The 16,523-nt window shown below is 41.6% G+C and overlaps 1 protein-coding gene across 1 annotated transcript in view; it reads left to right on the top strand.

Annotated features, from left to right (window-relative positions):
• The first annotated feature begins 616 nt into the window (after positions 1-616).
• Positions 617-16,523, top strand: part of SLC22A15 (solute carrier family 22 member 15) — a 30,412-nt gene continuing 14,505 nt past the window's right edge. The window contains exons 1-3 of the mRNA XM_026050325.1: positions 617-703; positions 13,739-13,951; positions 16,362-16,494. Coding sequence (XP_025906110.1) covers positions 617-703; positions 13,739-13,951; positions 16,362-16,494 — 433 coding nt within the window. The remainder of the gene's footprint in view (positions 704-13,738; positions 13,952-16,361; positions 16,495-16,523) is intronic.

Raw genomic sequence — 16,523 nt, forward strand, 5'->3', positions numbered from 1 at the left:
TCACGGCTCCTCAGGCGCGGGGCTAACACTGCTCCAGGAGGGTGCAAACCCGCTCAAACGCCGCAGCTCGGCTGCACCCTCGTGAAGAAACTGCGTGAAGCGGTGCAGTGGGGACGCTGCAGCGCCTGGAGCCGCCTGCTCGGAGCAGCCCTCTGGCAACAGCCCTCCCGAGAGCTGTGGTGGGCGGGAATGCCCCTTCCCCTCTCTCCTTTCCCGCTAAACCGGCACCGCACCCGCGGCACCCCGCACCCAACGGCCCCGTCCCGCCCCGCGCGCCGCCTCCCTCAGGCGCCCGCCCGCTTCCCGCCCTCCCACTCGCGGCAGCCAATAGCGGCCGGGCGAGCGCGCGAGCCTCCCGCCCCGCCCCGCCCCGCGCGCCTGCGCCAACGCTCCCAACGGCGCTCGGCGGCCGTTACGTTGCTGCGGCGGCCGCCGTGGCGGCCGTTGCGGGTGGTGGCTGCGCGTGCGTCCCCGTCTGCGGCCGTCGCCCCGCCGCGCTCTTGGGCGCGCGCGTCCCGCCCTTTCCTCCTCCTCGACGAGGGCCCGGACGTTGCTCTGCGCTCCGAGCCGGGTCGGGTGGCGCCGGGGATGCGCCGCGCGGCGGGCGGGCGGCGGGATGGAGGTGGAGGAGGCGTTCCCGCTGGTGGGGCAGATGGGGCCCTACCAGGTGTACCTGTGCATCCTGCTCGCCGTGCTGCTCCAGGTGAGACGCTGCCTCCTGCGCACCCGTGCGGGGGCAGCCGGGAGTAGCGGGTGGATGTGGTGTGTGGTTGGGGGCTGGAGCGTCAGCTGGCTGAATCCCTGAATCCCTGCTCTGGCTTTGACCTGTGACCTTTACTCTGCTCCTAGGGTGAAGATGACCTCCTTTTCTGAGGCAGGGTGGGTGAATTTAAGCGGGGAAGACACTGGGCAAAAGATTGCTACTTCCTTTGCCCCCTTCTCCCAGGAGTGGGGAGATGGTGGGCTGGTTGGAGCAGGAGTGTGGTGGTGTTTCCATGTGGTAGACTGGAAGCTGGCGCTTCTGTTGGACTTTTGGATGTGCGTCCTACCCAGCTGAGCCATAGGGGCCTAGGACAGTGTTGTCTAGGTTGTCCATGGAAATGTTTGGAGAACTTTGGTAGTAACTGGCAGCTCTATGCGCAAGAACTGAATAGCTGATAAGCAGTGACTGCGCCAGTACCCAAATCGTGTTGACTTAGCTCTTAACTTCTCTGTGAGCCTCTGCACCAGGTATTTGGGCAAGGATTTGCTTTTCTTGGGCAATCTGCTCTGTGTTTTTAGGTTGCTGTGAGGCTCAAAACTGGAATATTTGTCAGTTCAGTGATAAAAGTGGAGCCCTGGGTAACAGTAGGGTGCTTTAGTATTCAGAGACTGCGTGACGCAGTCATGTGCTCTGCCACGAGGTCATTCTTCCTGCTCTGCTTCCTTCTTGAGCACATACCCATACGAGAAGAAAGGTTGTGCCAGGAGAGCTTCAGGTTAGGTATTAGGAAAAAATTCTGCATGGAATGAGTGGTGAAGCATTGGAACAGGCTGCCCAGGGAAGCAGGGGAGTCACTGTCCCTGGCAATGATGAGAAGCATGTGGATGAGGCATCTGGGGACATGGTTTAACAGGCCTGGTGGTGATGGGTTTACGGTTGGACTTGATGATCTTCAAGGTCTTTTCCAACCATAATGATTCTGTGAAAGAGAAGTTGAGAACACTGTGTGTATATGTATATCTTCATGGTCTGATCTAGGTGTAAGGTAAAGTTCAAATTTGACAGAAGTCTGGCTTTACTCCATTTTAACCTTAAAAAACCCAACTGTAGTGAACACAACTAGACTGACAAATACAAGATTCCTGTTGCTATGGAAATATACCAGCTGGGATGGAGAGAACTCAGCAGCTGCAGAAAGAGGAGGGGGACTGAAGTGTTCCTCTGACCGGTATCTTGTGTGCAATGAAGAACTTGGTCACAAACTGTGAGGGGCTGAAAGTGCTTTCTCCTGACACCTTGGGCACTGACTCGTGATCAGAAGCCAAATTGTAAGAAACGTGATTGGATGCCCCAAAAGTATGGATCTCCAGTTGTGTCACTTTTGGAATCCTGTGGTTGTTTGTCAACTTTGTTTTGCAACTTTGTACCCTTTCTCACTGATTCTTATATATATAGTTGTAATAGATTAACTTGCCTTTTTGATGGGAGAAGTAAATAGACATATCTTTATAAATACACTTATAACTCCAAATAACAGAAGAAACAAAGAACAGGTGCAGATCTGTCTTTTTGTGCCATTTTTAATCTTTGAACTTTACTGATGATTATCATCCCTTGAATGATATGCTTTGTATGCATCACATCCCTTTAGGCCCTGGAGTTTGCCAAGGATTTAGTTATGAAGCTCCTTGCCATTCAGTGGTTCCTGCTTGGGTGGCTGATTGCTTTCTGCATTCCTTTTATGGTGCCAAGTTACATACTGTGCCACTGGCAGGTGGCAGAGCAAGATTGAAGGCAGGTGCAATGACCAATGTTAGCCTTCTGTCTACTTTTTCATATGTCTTTGGAGGATGGATCCAAAGTGAAGTGATCTTTGGTGTGTATGATGTGGAATTAGCTAATTGTGGTCTCCTGTCCCTTTGCTGGATTAGATGTGGCATCTGGCTGGCAAATACAAACTCCTGTTTCTCTCTGTTGCTGGATCTACCATTTACTGACTAGTCCAATTTATTGCTTGTTCCTTTGCCGCCGCAACCTCCCACATGCTCTCTCAGCTTCCTTGTGTGTTTGCATTGGCCTATTTACACTAAAACATTTCTGTCCTTTAAAGATATGGCTTTTTATAGTTACTTCCTTTATCTGCCAGTGTCTTTCTATTCTTCCATTTAGGTTTCTGCAATCAACTACTACTACTATATAGCCTTGATTTATTCATATGCCAGAATAAAGTCTTTGTGAATAAATATGAACCTACCCTACCTGTGAAGAGATCACAGACCTCTTCTAGGACAAATTGTACCAAGCGTTCCTGTCTGTATGGGTGAAAAAGGCAGCCAGCTTTCACATGGGCTCAAGTGAACTGCTGACAGACCTATGGGATGAGGGTGGTGACCCTGGCAGAAAAAATCAGGGTTGCCTTGTCTACAGGGAAGTTAAAGACTTTGTATGTATCTGTGCTAGAATAAATAGAACACTGTATTTGCATGTTGTCAGTGTAAAATTAACTTAAGTCCAAGTCTTGCAGTCTGCTGTTTTTTCACCTTTGCAAAGTATTTTCACTTCTTGGCTGGTTGTATTGTTTCTGCGTTGCCTGCTGCTGTTACTCATTAACTTGTGGAAACTGTTACTGTGTTATGCTCTGTCTGGTTTATTCAGTATCACCATAATGTGACTTTGGAGGATTTGGGGGAATGTCATGTAGTAGTGGTTGCTAGCTTTTTTTAATGGAGTGATGATTGCTAATGCAGAGAAATATATTTATGAAAAGATACCAATGCGTATCCTAAAATCTACGGAACTATTCAGAGATTAAATTTAGAACTTTATTTTGGAAATGTGGGGTCAGGCTAGTGATCTAAATTTGAGGCTGTAATCCCTTACTTGCAATGTTTGTGTGTATTTTTTCTTTTAAGACGATGAGGGAGGAATAAAGAGGGTGCATAATTTTTAAAATAGCATCTGCTTTACTTGACTAAATTACTAATAAATGCTTGGCAGTTATTGACTACTAGAAAGTATTCAATACCCTTTGAAGAAATAGTATTAGAAACACAGAGTTTTCCTTCCCAGAATGGTGTAACATTTGATGTTTATGTTTAACACATACAAAGCAACATTAAATGAGGTCTCTTATCTTGATATAGATGCTTGAGAATGTACAGCCATATCAAAGAACATTTAGTGGTCTCTTGTAACTTAACATATATAGTTGAAGGTGATTTGCACGGACTTGTGAACCTGATTTTCAGGAGTGCTGGAGTCCAACCTGAACCTATCTCAGAAATCTGAGAATGGAAACATTGCTACTATGTCTTCGTTAAAAGGGTCCTTAAAAGATTCTGGAATTTAAAAGGGAGGTCTTGTACAAGTTTTGAAAAAACCCTTACCTAATGTTAGGTAGAATGTGCATTTTACAGTGCTGTGGATGATTAGCTAGGGTGTCATTTCTCCTCAGTATGGGAAATTATCACTACCTGGCAGGAAGATGGAATAATAATAATTATTATTCCATCCATTCCAGATGATAAAATGAAATTTCTTGAAGAATAGTTCATGTTGACTCAAGACAAAAGCACTCTTCATGCAGCATTACCTAATGAGATACTGCTACCGTCACTTTACTATAGGCAGAATGACCTAGTGTGATTTCTGTCATTAAAATATCCAATGTGGGAAGCTGCTCTTTCATCAACACCTTCATCAACACCTCAGATCTTTTGAGGATAGCAGATACTGGGATATGTGGCCAAGGTAAAGTAGGTTCTACCTGAGCCTTTAGAAATAATGCAAGAGGAATAGTGTCTGCCTCTATGCAGATAGCATGTGGGTGTCATCCCATACACAAGCTTTTAAATTCTTTTCCTTGATGCAGAATTTTGGGTGAGGTATAAAAAGTGTTGGATCCTAAATGACACAAGACATTGCTCTAGCTGTAACAACAGCAACAAAATATCTTGACAGTGAGTCTTTTAGTGATTATATTTGCTTGAGGATGTTGTGCTGTTCTTTGAACTAGGTAAATCATAGACATCATAAAGTAGGACAGCTTATTGCAGGTCCTTGATGAGGTGTAGTAATTATGCTTGTACTTGAGCAGATTTGTTGCTTTGCACTCTCTCTTATGTGATGAATTGTTTAATATGAAGGAAAGAGATTGACATTACATGATTTGCATTATACTTGCTAGCCCAGAGTGCTGGGGTGCCTCTTCACGGATACCCTGTTAACCTAATCCAGATGACTTGCACTGTGATGTAGACTTAGTTCAACTACAGGAATGTGTGGTATTTAAGCCAAATGACAAATACAAAAAAGGCTCCACAGGATTGCTGTGTAACCTTCTTCTACTCTATGATTACCTCATTATTTGTCTCTCATTTTTCTTCATATTTTGTAATAAAGTAAAAATTTAACATTTCCTCCCCGCCCAATGCTTCTTAAAAACAGTTGCACGATGCGTGCTTTAGACATCTGCAGCCACTTATACAGAAAGATGGTTTCATATGTGGCATGAATACAGACATACTGTGGAGTGACAATTTTTATTTCTCCAAATAAGCTGCTTTTCCCATATTACCTTGTGCAATATATTTTATTCAAGGCAAGTTTATACTCAAGAATCCTGTTGCTTTCCTTGTAGTAGAAGTGGTGAAGACCTTTACAACAATTGCAGCTGTGTTTGCATATAACTCCTTGTTCCGGTGTAGCTTCTTGTTTGGAAAGAAAAGTAAGACTAGGTGGATGTATGTATGTTAAATAGAGCATGCAATTATTCATTTACTTAATGCCATTATCTAAGAATTGGTAGAACTTCTAAATCGAAAGCAGTCCTACCATATGCTTAAGGATAGAAAAAAAATCTATAGAAAAAATGCTTACAGTTACAAGAGCCATGTTACCTTTCACTTTATGTGTAAATATTTAGATGCTAATGAAGGCTCCCTGGTGCAAAACTGTTTGTATCTCATATAAAATGGGAATGAAAAGAAGAAAGAAATGTTTAGGGATTGACCTTAGGTAAATGAAACACTTGCCAGAAGAAAGAGAAATTTAGCCAAAACCCCACGTGTTCTGTCTTTCTCTAATTACTTAACTGTTCCTTAAAAGAAACAATTGCTCATTTTTTCTTCACGTCATAGTTACAGCCTTGAAAATTTGAATGCTGCTGATACAGACATTGTCTTATATTCTGCAGAAAGCCTGAAATAATAATGCTGAGTTGTGACCTGCGTCATTAGCAATGGGGTTCTTAACTCTCAGGTATAACAGAATCACAGAATATTCAAGGTTGGAAGGGACCTCTAGAGATCATCTAGTCCAACCCCCCTGCTCCAGCAGGGACACCCAGAGCATGTGGCACAGGGACACAATCTTAAGCTCTAACACAGTCTTAAACTCTAGTAACTGTTTCCTTGCTGATTAACTTTAAAGAAATAACTTGCTGTCAATGTAAGACGCCTTGGTCATTTTCACACTTTTATCAATTTATGTGTAGTTCAGTTCTAGAAGATGCCTATTCAACGTGCTGTTTAAAGACCTTGCTAGAATTCTTGTTGATTGCTGCTACAAATACAACAAAAGAAGCTTGAGGTTTTTGAGAGGGGCGAAAAAAAACACATCCAGAGCTGGTTGTCCTGAGGGCCTGGCACCTGAGGGGAGCAAGCAAACTGCTGTGCCTGTCCAAAACCAAAGAACACCCCTTTTTTACTTGCTATCACATCCTATAGTTTTCATTCACTATGAGCACTCTGACCGCAGACCATGCACTACTGGGTGACAAGCTTCTCAACAGGGATGTTCTGAGTTTTCTAGAGCAGAGATGATACAAGAAGCAAGCTGCCTGTCAAAAGCAAAGATGGAAAGAAGTCACTTTGGGACTGTTATTCCAGCCATTGCTGAAGCCCATGCTTTTGGGATGTGTTTTAAAGAACCATCCAGGAACCCCTGTGGCAGTGGTAGCTGGCATCTTTGTAGTACATATGAGACAAACATATGGGGAGATGCTTTCAGATTATAAGCAATGAAGTTATTGCTACATACAGTATCTTGTGCAGTGCGGTGGAGTTTAGCTTCAATGGCAAATTCCATTGAAACAATCAGCTTTTTCTGTGTGTTTTCTGAGCAGCTTCAAAAGGCAAGCCTGAGAGTTGAGAGGCACATCTGTACTTACTGATAAAGATTATGAGCTTTAAAATATTTATTTTATGACACAGCCTTCCTTTCCATCTTCCCCACCCATCTGTGCACACAATCTCTCTTTTTACTGAGACCTGTAGGCAATACATTACCTGTATTTTTCCACTAATGAGTCAAGTGACCAATGCTCTCCTCACTGACATTCCCTCCATTCTAGAGGTACCGATTTCCTTTTCTCTCAGATGATTTAACCGGTAGATGTGTAGTTTAACTCAGAATGAATGTTTCCAACTTGCGTGTAATTCACCCCCTAAAAGTTTTGTGTATTCATATACTTTTTTTTTTTTTTCTAGCTTACTACCCCATTAATTTGTGATGGTCTGTTTAGTCACTTAGGATTTTTTTTTTTTTTTTTTTNTTTTTTTTTTTTTTTTTTTTTTGTAATAGAGATTGGAGCTGTTTTTCAATTTGCAGATCCTTACAGACCTCCCATTGAAGATACTAGATTCTTAAGCAATAAACTTAAGGCTGATAAAAGTTTGTTTCTTGTTTTCTAAAGAACTTTTGAAAGTATTGCAGAGAGTTGTTGGGGCCTGTAAAAAATGGTTGAAAATCACTGTTTTAAAAGGGGAACTCCACAAAAATTCTGTCCTGGAATATCATGTTGATCTGAAATAGCAGTAAATATGAGACTTAAATCTATACCCATTTGCTGACCTTGAGTAAGCCTTTAAAATGCTTAAATGAAGGAAAATGGCTGATAGAAATGACAGCAATGTATTTTGGGCTGGATCTTAAACAGCAGAAAGATCTGAAGTGAGCAGCATGTGATTTTATTGCATCTTTTTATGGGGTTAAACACTTCAGATATTTGATAGAGAGGAGGTCTTAGCAAGCAAAGCACCGTGCTCTTCTCATAGCTTTAGCAGAACTGTCTTTTAGATCAAAGCAGCGTCCCAATAATCTTTGGCGGGGTCCCAGCCTGGCCCATTGATCTCTTGTGATGCTGGCTGAGACTTGTGGACACATTGAAGTCCAAAGCAGGCTGGAAGATACAGAAATGAAGTGCAGACTGAAAAATAATCATGCACTTGCTTCTGTCTGATACCTCCTAGCCTGCAATATCTGCTTCTGTGCCAGCAGTTGCAGGCTTTTTGTCACATTAACCTATGCTTTATTTAGATAACTCAGCCCTGGATTGGTTGGTAGTCATTTCATGAACTGGAATAAGAACAGCTGGCAACTATAAATCCTTGCTTATATAAGAAAAGCAGAGTGGCGTTTCCAGTGTAGTTTGTAGCTGTATATCCTGTGTTCAGCTGCAGAGCATTGGCACTCGTTAAACATTACTGCCATTTAAACTTCTTGAGTATTCAGGATCAAGGAGTTGTGATGTTTATAGTGTTTTGTAATTTTGGTTCTCGGTTCTAGTTTGTCAGTTTGTTTCTCTGACTTACCACTGTGTAAACATTTGGCAGAAAAAAATGGAGGACTGCATTCAGATATTTCAATAAATGATTTAAGTGTTCTTTATGCCTTTTGTTTTTAAAGGGAAAATAATACTTTATATCACAATTTCTGTGAATTTGTTATGCAAGTTTCTTTCTTTCTTTTCTTTTTTTTTTTTTTTTCCCCCCCTCCACTTTCTTCGGGGTCAGTGTTAGGGGCTTGTCCCAGAATTCCCAGCTGCTGTATATGAGCCCATACAGGGTATATATGTTTGCACATAAGCCAACATGCTCTTGAAGTGCAAATGTTTTTGGCCACACTGGCACAAGCAGTTTTGGAAGCAGTTTTGGCCTCATTTTTCAGTCTACCAGCATGTAGTCAGCTGCTGTGCCAACTGTTTAAATATATCATAAAACTTCTGTTAATTTCTGTCACTGAACTTAATGTCTTGTAGGGCAAGGTTGTGGCTCTTTTTTTTTTTCAGGTTAAGTATTCTCTTTATAATGTGTCTGGTGGCCTGCTTCTCCGATTTACGTCTCCTTCAAAAATCCCAGGTGTTATTAACATTGTGTGTTGCGTGTGTTCCTATGTTAAGTTTGAGGTGGAAAAAATATCTGATATTATGTTCATCTTTAAGGGCTCTGTGGTAGGTAGCATCCTAGGGGCAGATTTCTTCAATGGGCTGGTGTAGCACAGGTGAGAATTCCATCAAACTCTTCTCAATTCCTTCCATCCCTTAGTCGGCATTATTGGTAATTGTCTTGAAGACTTTTCCTTCAGTGCAAGAGTGAGAGCTGACTTTTTAGCAGGTTACCTCTGTATATATTGCATGGTGTTTATCTCCAGCATGCCCAGTAAAAATAGCAACTTGCTGTTTGATGGTAGGTTTTCTTATTTGCACGTTCAAGTGCTTGGGAGCAGAGATTGATGGGGAAGAAACTTGTGCTATTGCAACAGGTTCATGAAGTCTGCATATTTGGAGTTAAATTCATTGCTGGTCGTGTGTGAGGAATAGTGAGAGTTCCATACTGGAAGTTCCACCTGGATGTAAGGAAAAACATTTTTACTGTGAGAATGACAGAGCACTGGAACAGGTTGCCCAGAGAGGTTGTGGAGTCTCCATCCTTGGAGATGTTCAGAAGCTATCTGGATAGGGTCCTGGGTAACATGCTTACAGTGACACTGTTTGCTTGAGCAGATAGGTTGTACTAAGTGATTTCCAGCTGTCCCTTCCAGCCTCAACTGTTCTGTGATATTGTCAAACAGTTGTTGTTGTTGTTGTTGTTGTTATTATTATTATTATTATGTACAAACTGATTCCTTAAGCAACTTGAGCTGATGAGGTAAGAACCTAGACATCCATCCTACAATGGTAGCCCCAGTGCTCACATGTTTCTTCATCATTAGGCATGCAGAAGTACAGGCAATAATAGGTGGGTGTTCTGGTGGGGTGTTCTGATAGGCCTGTTATTTGTTATTTGTTCTTATGAAAGAGATCTAAATTCATGCCTGTGCTGAAGGGAAATACACAGAGCAGGTCTGTTTTACATGTTCTTTGGCGGCAGCAGCCCACAGTCTAAGTAGCCTGGATGTGCTGGGTGGCCTGTCTGAACCTGAGATGTGACAAGTCCCCGTAGCTGTGTTGCCCACCAGCATTGACACTGAGCACAGAATAGAGCTGAGTGTGTATTTGAGGCAGAGAAGAAGGTTGGACAAGGGAGACTAATGAGTACTTGGTCATAAAACTGTAAGAAATAAGGCTCTGAGTTGTGGGTTTGGGATTTTTTATTGTGGTTATTTATTTTAGGGTTTTTTTTCAGTACAGTTTGAAGATTTCAGTGTCGATGTTGAAGAATACCTAGAATAAAGCGATGTTTGGGGTTAGACAGAGCTTTGACTTTTTTTTTTGTGGATTCTTGAGTTCTATACTTCATAATTAAAATGCGAGATAATAAAATGCTAGAGAAACTCTGAATTCTTGCAGAATATGTGGAATCCTGGATCTCTTCACACAGTTTTAAGAGGCGAATGAAGCTTGTTAGAGCTTGCAGAAGTTGGAGGAGTTGCAGTTGTTGTAGCACCCATGGATCATTGTGACTTGCACATCCTATTTAAAACCATTGTTGAACGTTAGACGGGTTAGTTACAGCACCTTTCTTATCATCCATCTTTGGTTTCCGTGCTTTATTCACTATATGTTCTTGCTCTTTCACCGCACAGGTAGCGAGCAACAGTGGTTACGTTCATGGAAATAGAGCTTTCTAAGAAAAAACTCTTCTGGGAAATGGGGGAGAAAGGGAGGGCAGCACAGGGATTTTAAGGCAGATCACTCTTCTGCAGTAACTCAGTGCTGATGAGATCATCTGTCTTTCAAAAATAAGGGAGGCCTTCAGTTTTTTGGCTGCTTGTCACATTTTCAAGAGAAATGACTTTCATCCTAAAATGTAACCATCTCTTCATCATAGCCATCTCCCGTAGCAAGGCCATTCACGGCTCTTTCTAAATTTCTATCTTACCTCCAGGTACAGTTTTAATACAGCTGTGCTTGGAAAGTCAGATGTTAGTGACTTGCTTATTTTGCTCAGCAGTACGTGCTGCAGCTGATGTTTGTCTGGAAAAAGAGGCTTGGTTGTGAATTGCTGATGAGCTGATTGAAGAGTGAATGTGTGAGAGAAAGGGCTTCCTAACAAAACTGCTTGCTTATTTGTTTATTTGTTTATTTGATATGTTTGTGTGTTTCCTGATGAACAACATAGGTCGAAGTTTCTTAAAAGTTGTTTTTAATGTGTATTTCCATTGCACATGAGTGAAATTAATAAAACTTTCTCTTTCTTTTGTCACTTAGTAGTTTTTGAAACAGAATTGTTAAAATTACTTGGAAGTGAATTCCTTTGGAAGTGAAAGCTTCCAAATTACTAAGATGTTAAGATGTTGCTTGTCAATAAATCTCTGCACACCCAAGACTTCTAGGACAGACCACAAAATTTTAACCTACAAAGAACAGAAAGGAGGAGAAACTTAAACCTTAGGAATAAAACCCTCTGCTTTACTTCATCTGTCACAGATCAGAAAAGGGGTGCGAGTTGCTGCCTCTTCCTCCTCTGCTTGGCATTCCTCTGGATTAATATGGATAAGTGCTGGGAATTCTTTGAGGAGCCCTTAACATCTATGCAGAGCCAGTTAAAATGTTATATGAAAAGAAGGTATATGTTAAATGACTTAATTTGATTTGCCTTGCTGTATATGGGTTATAGAACAAATGGAAAATAAAAGGCTTTTTTGCCATTGTACATCTGTCACCATTTTGTACCTTATAAAATTGTTATACAGTATTTCTATTCTGATTTGATAGCATTTTATGATCACTAATGTAAATTTTATTATTGCTAAGCACAATAATTTAGAGTTCTTAAGGGAGAGTCCTCAAGATTCATTAATAATCCTCCCTGACTTTAATTTGGATTAAAAAAAAAGGATGGGGGACAGAATGTCATTTTTAAGTTTAGCATTTGCTTGTTTGTTAAGAATACGTCTAGAAACTTTTTCTGGTTTTTAGAGCTAAAAACAAAAATTGCAGCTTGTGTGTAATTCCGCAATTCCAGGATTCAGATTTATAAGTTTAAGTGTGGGTGTAGCTAAGTTTCTAGGCTTTGGGGGTATTTTTTTTGTGTTTTGTTTTGTTTAAAAAAATATTTGTAGTATTTCTTTGCCTGCAGGCAGTTGTTTATTTTTAAATTGAGTCTTCTGGAGCTGGGGCAATTTTCACTTAGAGAAGAAATGGAAAAGTTGATGTTGTGCTTTGTTTCTCTAAGCCTTGAAGACTTCATTTCCTGGACTGTTTCAAAAATACCCTAGTTATTTCACAAGATGAAAGAAAGATGTTACTGCATAGTCCTGGCACAGAATTGCCTGAGCTACTCAGAGCACAGCGATGCCCCACACAGATCATGACCCTTATTTCTCATTTCTCCAGTGTTCTTGTTGTTGCTGCTTCCACCCATCACTAGCAGCACTGCCCCTCTGCTTCTCACTCCTCCGTCCCCAGGTAATATTAGTCATGGTCTTCACTCCCAGGTGGCCTTTTACTTTTCATCTTTATCTCCTTTAAAAGCTGCTCTTCAGCTTAAACAATAATCTGCATGACAGATCTGTTTCTCTTCGTCCAAATCCCTTTTGAGTATCAGTAGCTTTATATTAAAAAATAAGAAAGAGAATGAACTTGTGGAATACTTATTTACCTTTTACCACAGCAATAGGAGCTTGCTGTGTGGAGTACATCAAGGAGCTGGTGGACAGAAAATGGTGTTTTGCAATAAATCAAGCCTGTATGTTACTTTAGTAGTAATTCTCATTTAGAGCTGGATATAACTGACTGCCCAGCTGATGCACAGAGCTGAAAAGGGCTTTTCAGTTTGCTTTCAGCACAATTCTGAGATTCTCCCAAGTCGGGGAGCTTTTTTCTTTGGAGAATGGGTGTCTCTGTATTGCTACCGACTTATTTTCTTTCTCAAGACTTTAAGCATTTTTTTTTTTTTTTTTTTAAATTACAGAATTCATGGGGCTTCTGTTGTTAAAGGAAGTCTAAAACTCCGGGGTTTAGGTGGAGGTGTAACAGGAGGTGGGGTGGGAAAAGAGCGGTGGCCTGTGGCTGTTCTGGGCAAGCCAGTGTGACCTTGCCCTCAACCAGATTAGACCAGTGGGTTTGTTTGCTCTGTCTTTCCTGAACAAAAGCAGCTGTTAATCACTGAATATACTCTTTGTGTATATATGTACATATATATGTGTTCATCTATTCCTCTTTTAGAGTAAAACAGAAGATAAGAAAGGGGAAAGAGTTAATCATAGAATCATACAATCGCTAAGGTTGGAAGGGACCTCTAGAGGTCATCTAGTCCAACCCCCCTGCACATGCAGGGTCACCTAGAGCACGTGGCACAGGATTGTGTCCAAGTGGGTCTTGACTATCTCTAAAGAAGAAGATGCCACAGCCTCTCTTGGCAACCTATTCCAGTGCTCTGTCACCCTCACTGTCAAGAAATTTTACTTAAGTTCTTGTGGAACTTTTGGTGCTCGAGTTTGTAACTGTTTCCTCTAGTCCCGTCAGTGGCCACCACTGAAAAGAGGCCGTCCCCTCCTCCTCACTGCCTCCCTTGAGGTATCTATAGACACTGATCAGGTCCCCCCTCGGCCTCCTCTTCTCCAGGCTGAACAGGCCCAGCTCCCTCAGCCTTTGCTCACAGGGCAGATGTTCCAGGCCCCTGATCATCCTCGTAGCCCTGCGCTGGACTCTCTCCTCATGGTGAAACTAGGAAAGGTTAGATGTGAAGATAGATTAGATATGAGATCTCTGAGAGGAAGTGTCAGGAGCGAGTTTCTTTCTCTCGAATGGTCTAGGTGGTAACATGTTTGGATGTATGTTTAACATCTTTGGTTGCATGTGCTTCATTCCAGCTCTACGTGGCCACTGAAGCCATCCTTATCGCCCTGGTAGGGGCAACACCTCCTTACCACTGGGATCTGGAAGAGCTCTCGGCCAACCAGAGCCACGGCAACCAGTCAGCGAGCGAGCAGAGAGCCTTTGGGGAATGGCTGCTCACTGCCAACGGCAGCGAGGTCCATAAGCACGTGCACTTCAGCAGCAGCTTCACGTCAATAGCCTCCGAGGTAAGAACGAAGCGTCTTCCACTGCATCTTGCGCATCAGTATGAATCTCATGGCACCAGGTGTAAGGGGGCTGCCACTGCTGCTTCTTTCTTCCGTATCAGTGCATGTTTTGCTTAGCAAATGAAACGGGTGCTATAGCCCATGAAGAGAACAAGTAAAATCTGTTTGTTTACTGGCAACAAAGAACTACCTTTTGTTTGGATGTAGATCTTGACCACTTAGTTCTTCTGCAAAACCTCTGACCTTTTTCCTAGCTGAGTTGCATATTGAATGCTGCCGCCTGACTCCAGACCTGTGTTAGAATTGTGTCATCCTATTAATGTGTTCAAAAATCTGCGGGGAGCCTGAGCTCTTTCTGACCAGCTTTTGACATTCCCTTAGGTCAGATGAATGCAGTGACCCACGATGCAGTTGGCAAGCAGTGGAGGAGGAAGTGCAGAGGAAGTGGCTTTTGCAAGTTTTTTGCAACCCCAGATATGGGGAGTGGCATGGGGATAGAGAGTTGGCTAGACAAAATAACTACCTCCATCCTATCCCTGAGCAACCTTTATCTTTTATAAGCATGGCCTCTGTGTTGTGTAGGTCTCCTTTTTTGTAGTCTAGCCACAGTCTCCAGGGAAGTGATCCTGACTCGTGCACTGTGATTTGTGCAGCACCTGCCCTTCTTGGGGCCAACAAAATTGTCTAATGTTAAGTTATTCTGTGCAAGATTTTCCTCTCGGTTATAAGATTGAATTAGGCTGAATTAGAGCTTCAGTTAAGACTATTGTGCTATAATTTGAAAGCTTATGGTTGTTGTCCGTAAGCATTACTGCTATTTGAACTCGCCCTGAGAAATACTCAAACTTTATTAGTTAAGATCACAGTAGTAATAATGTCCAGTTTTGGAATAGAACCGAACAAGCATTTTGTGTACAACAGCCACTGGTTCTTCTTCTTGGTAACAAAGAATGAGTACTTACGCCTCCACTGAATTTAAAAGCCTAGTGTATGGCAGGTTTTTATTTAAACATAACTTAAAACCAATTGTCGTCATCTCTGGAATTGGGTGCGTTTCTTTGATTAGTTTTTATCCAAGAATCTTCTCTTAAACTTACCACAAACATATCTGAACTTGTTATCTAGCACTATTTAGGGCATAAATTTTGAAAAGTTTCTTATGTGCTTTACTTGCATAGATGTGAAACATAGGTAATGAACAAAATTTAATTTAAAAATACAAACTTTTAAAAAATTTGCCTATTTTGTATGTTTGGGACTTGGAAATAAAATCTATGCTTTTCTGTAAGGCCTGTGTTTGTAAAATCCTATTGTCTCTCCTATATTCAACTCTTAAAATGTACTTTGTTCAGAATTCACTAGTTCTGTGAAACTGGAAAATTACTCTGAGATATTTTGATAATATTTCTTATAATACTTGATTTATGAGCTCTTCAGGATTTGTACAACATGCTTCATATAGAAGCACGCTTCATATAGAAGCATGTCCCTTTAAGGGCTCCTCGCCATTGAAATAAACTCATAGGATAAATTCTGCTTAACTATAAACAAACTTATCCCCTGTTTTTAGAATAGTGCAGAAAATACCTAGCATGGCTGAGTTGCAGTGTTGGCAGCATTCCTGAGTGTTTATATCAAAATGAGGGCATGGTTCAGGTAGCTATTGTAAAGGAAACTATGTTGTTTCAAGATAAAATTGTTCTCATCATATGTCATTACTATAGAAATGTATTTTTCTGGCAGTTGTGTTTTAAATCTTGAGAGGCTCCAAACCCTGATGTTTTTGATCACATAGTTAGTTTTAGAAGTGGATTTTGTCAGTCTTGATTTATGGCCGCGTTGTGGACCATATTAGTAAACACCTCACCATTTAAGCAAAAATTCAAGTTAGGCAAGTTATTTGCACAGTGTTGTTGAAGGATTTTGTTTTGCTAGCTCTCTGATCTTGTGAGTTTTAATTGTATGGCTCTGCCCCTTGTGGTAAGATAGTTTATGACTGAGTGTTGAAATCATAGGGGTTTTGCTAGGAAGGATATCTAAAGGGATTTTGATGGAGCAGATGAAGATTGAGGAGGAGATTACAGGATGTTATTGAAGGGAAAAATGATACAATCATCAGCTTACCTGCAAAGCAAGAAATACTGTGTTTCACTGAAGGAAAAAGAAGTATTTCGTGAGGAATCTATCCTTGAGTTCAGAATCAGAGAGGGAACTGTGCCCTTGGTTAATACCCTCAGTGAGTCTGAAGACTGAAGTTGTTTCAGTGGCTGTAATTTAATTGAAGAAATGTAACGGATAGGAGACTTCCCCAGAGTCTGATGTCCTTAAAAGTTTGTAATGCTTTAGCAAGTATGATCTTCTTGTGAACCTTCAGCACTTCAATTAATGTTCTTTTTATTTCTCCGTCCAGTGGTTTTTAATTGGCAACACGTCGTACAAAGTCAGTGCCGCCAGTTCTTTCTTCTTCAGCGGTGTGTTTGTTGGAGTAATTTCCTTTGGCCAGCTCTCGGATCGCTTCGGAAGGAAGAAAGTCTATCTCACAGGTAACCAGTGCCACCTAACAAAATGTGTT

Source organism: Nothoprocta perdicaria, unplaced genomic scaffold (assembly GCF_003342845.1).
Source record: "Nothoprocta perdicaria isolate Ctin4 unplaced genomic scaffold, notPer1 scaffold_68, whole genome shotgun sequence".
NCBI classification, from domain to species: domain Eukaryota; kingdom Metazoa; phylum Chordata; class Aves; order Tinamiformes; family Tinamidae; genus Nothoprocta; species Nothoprocta perdicaria.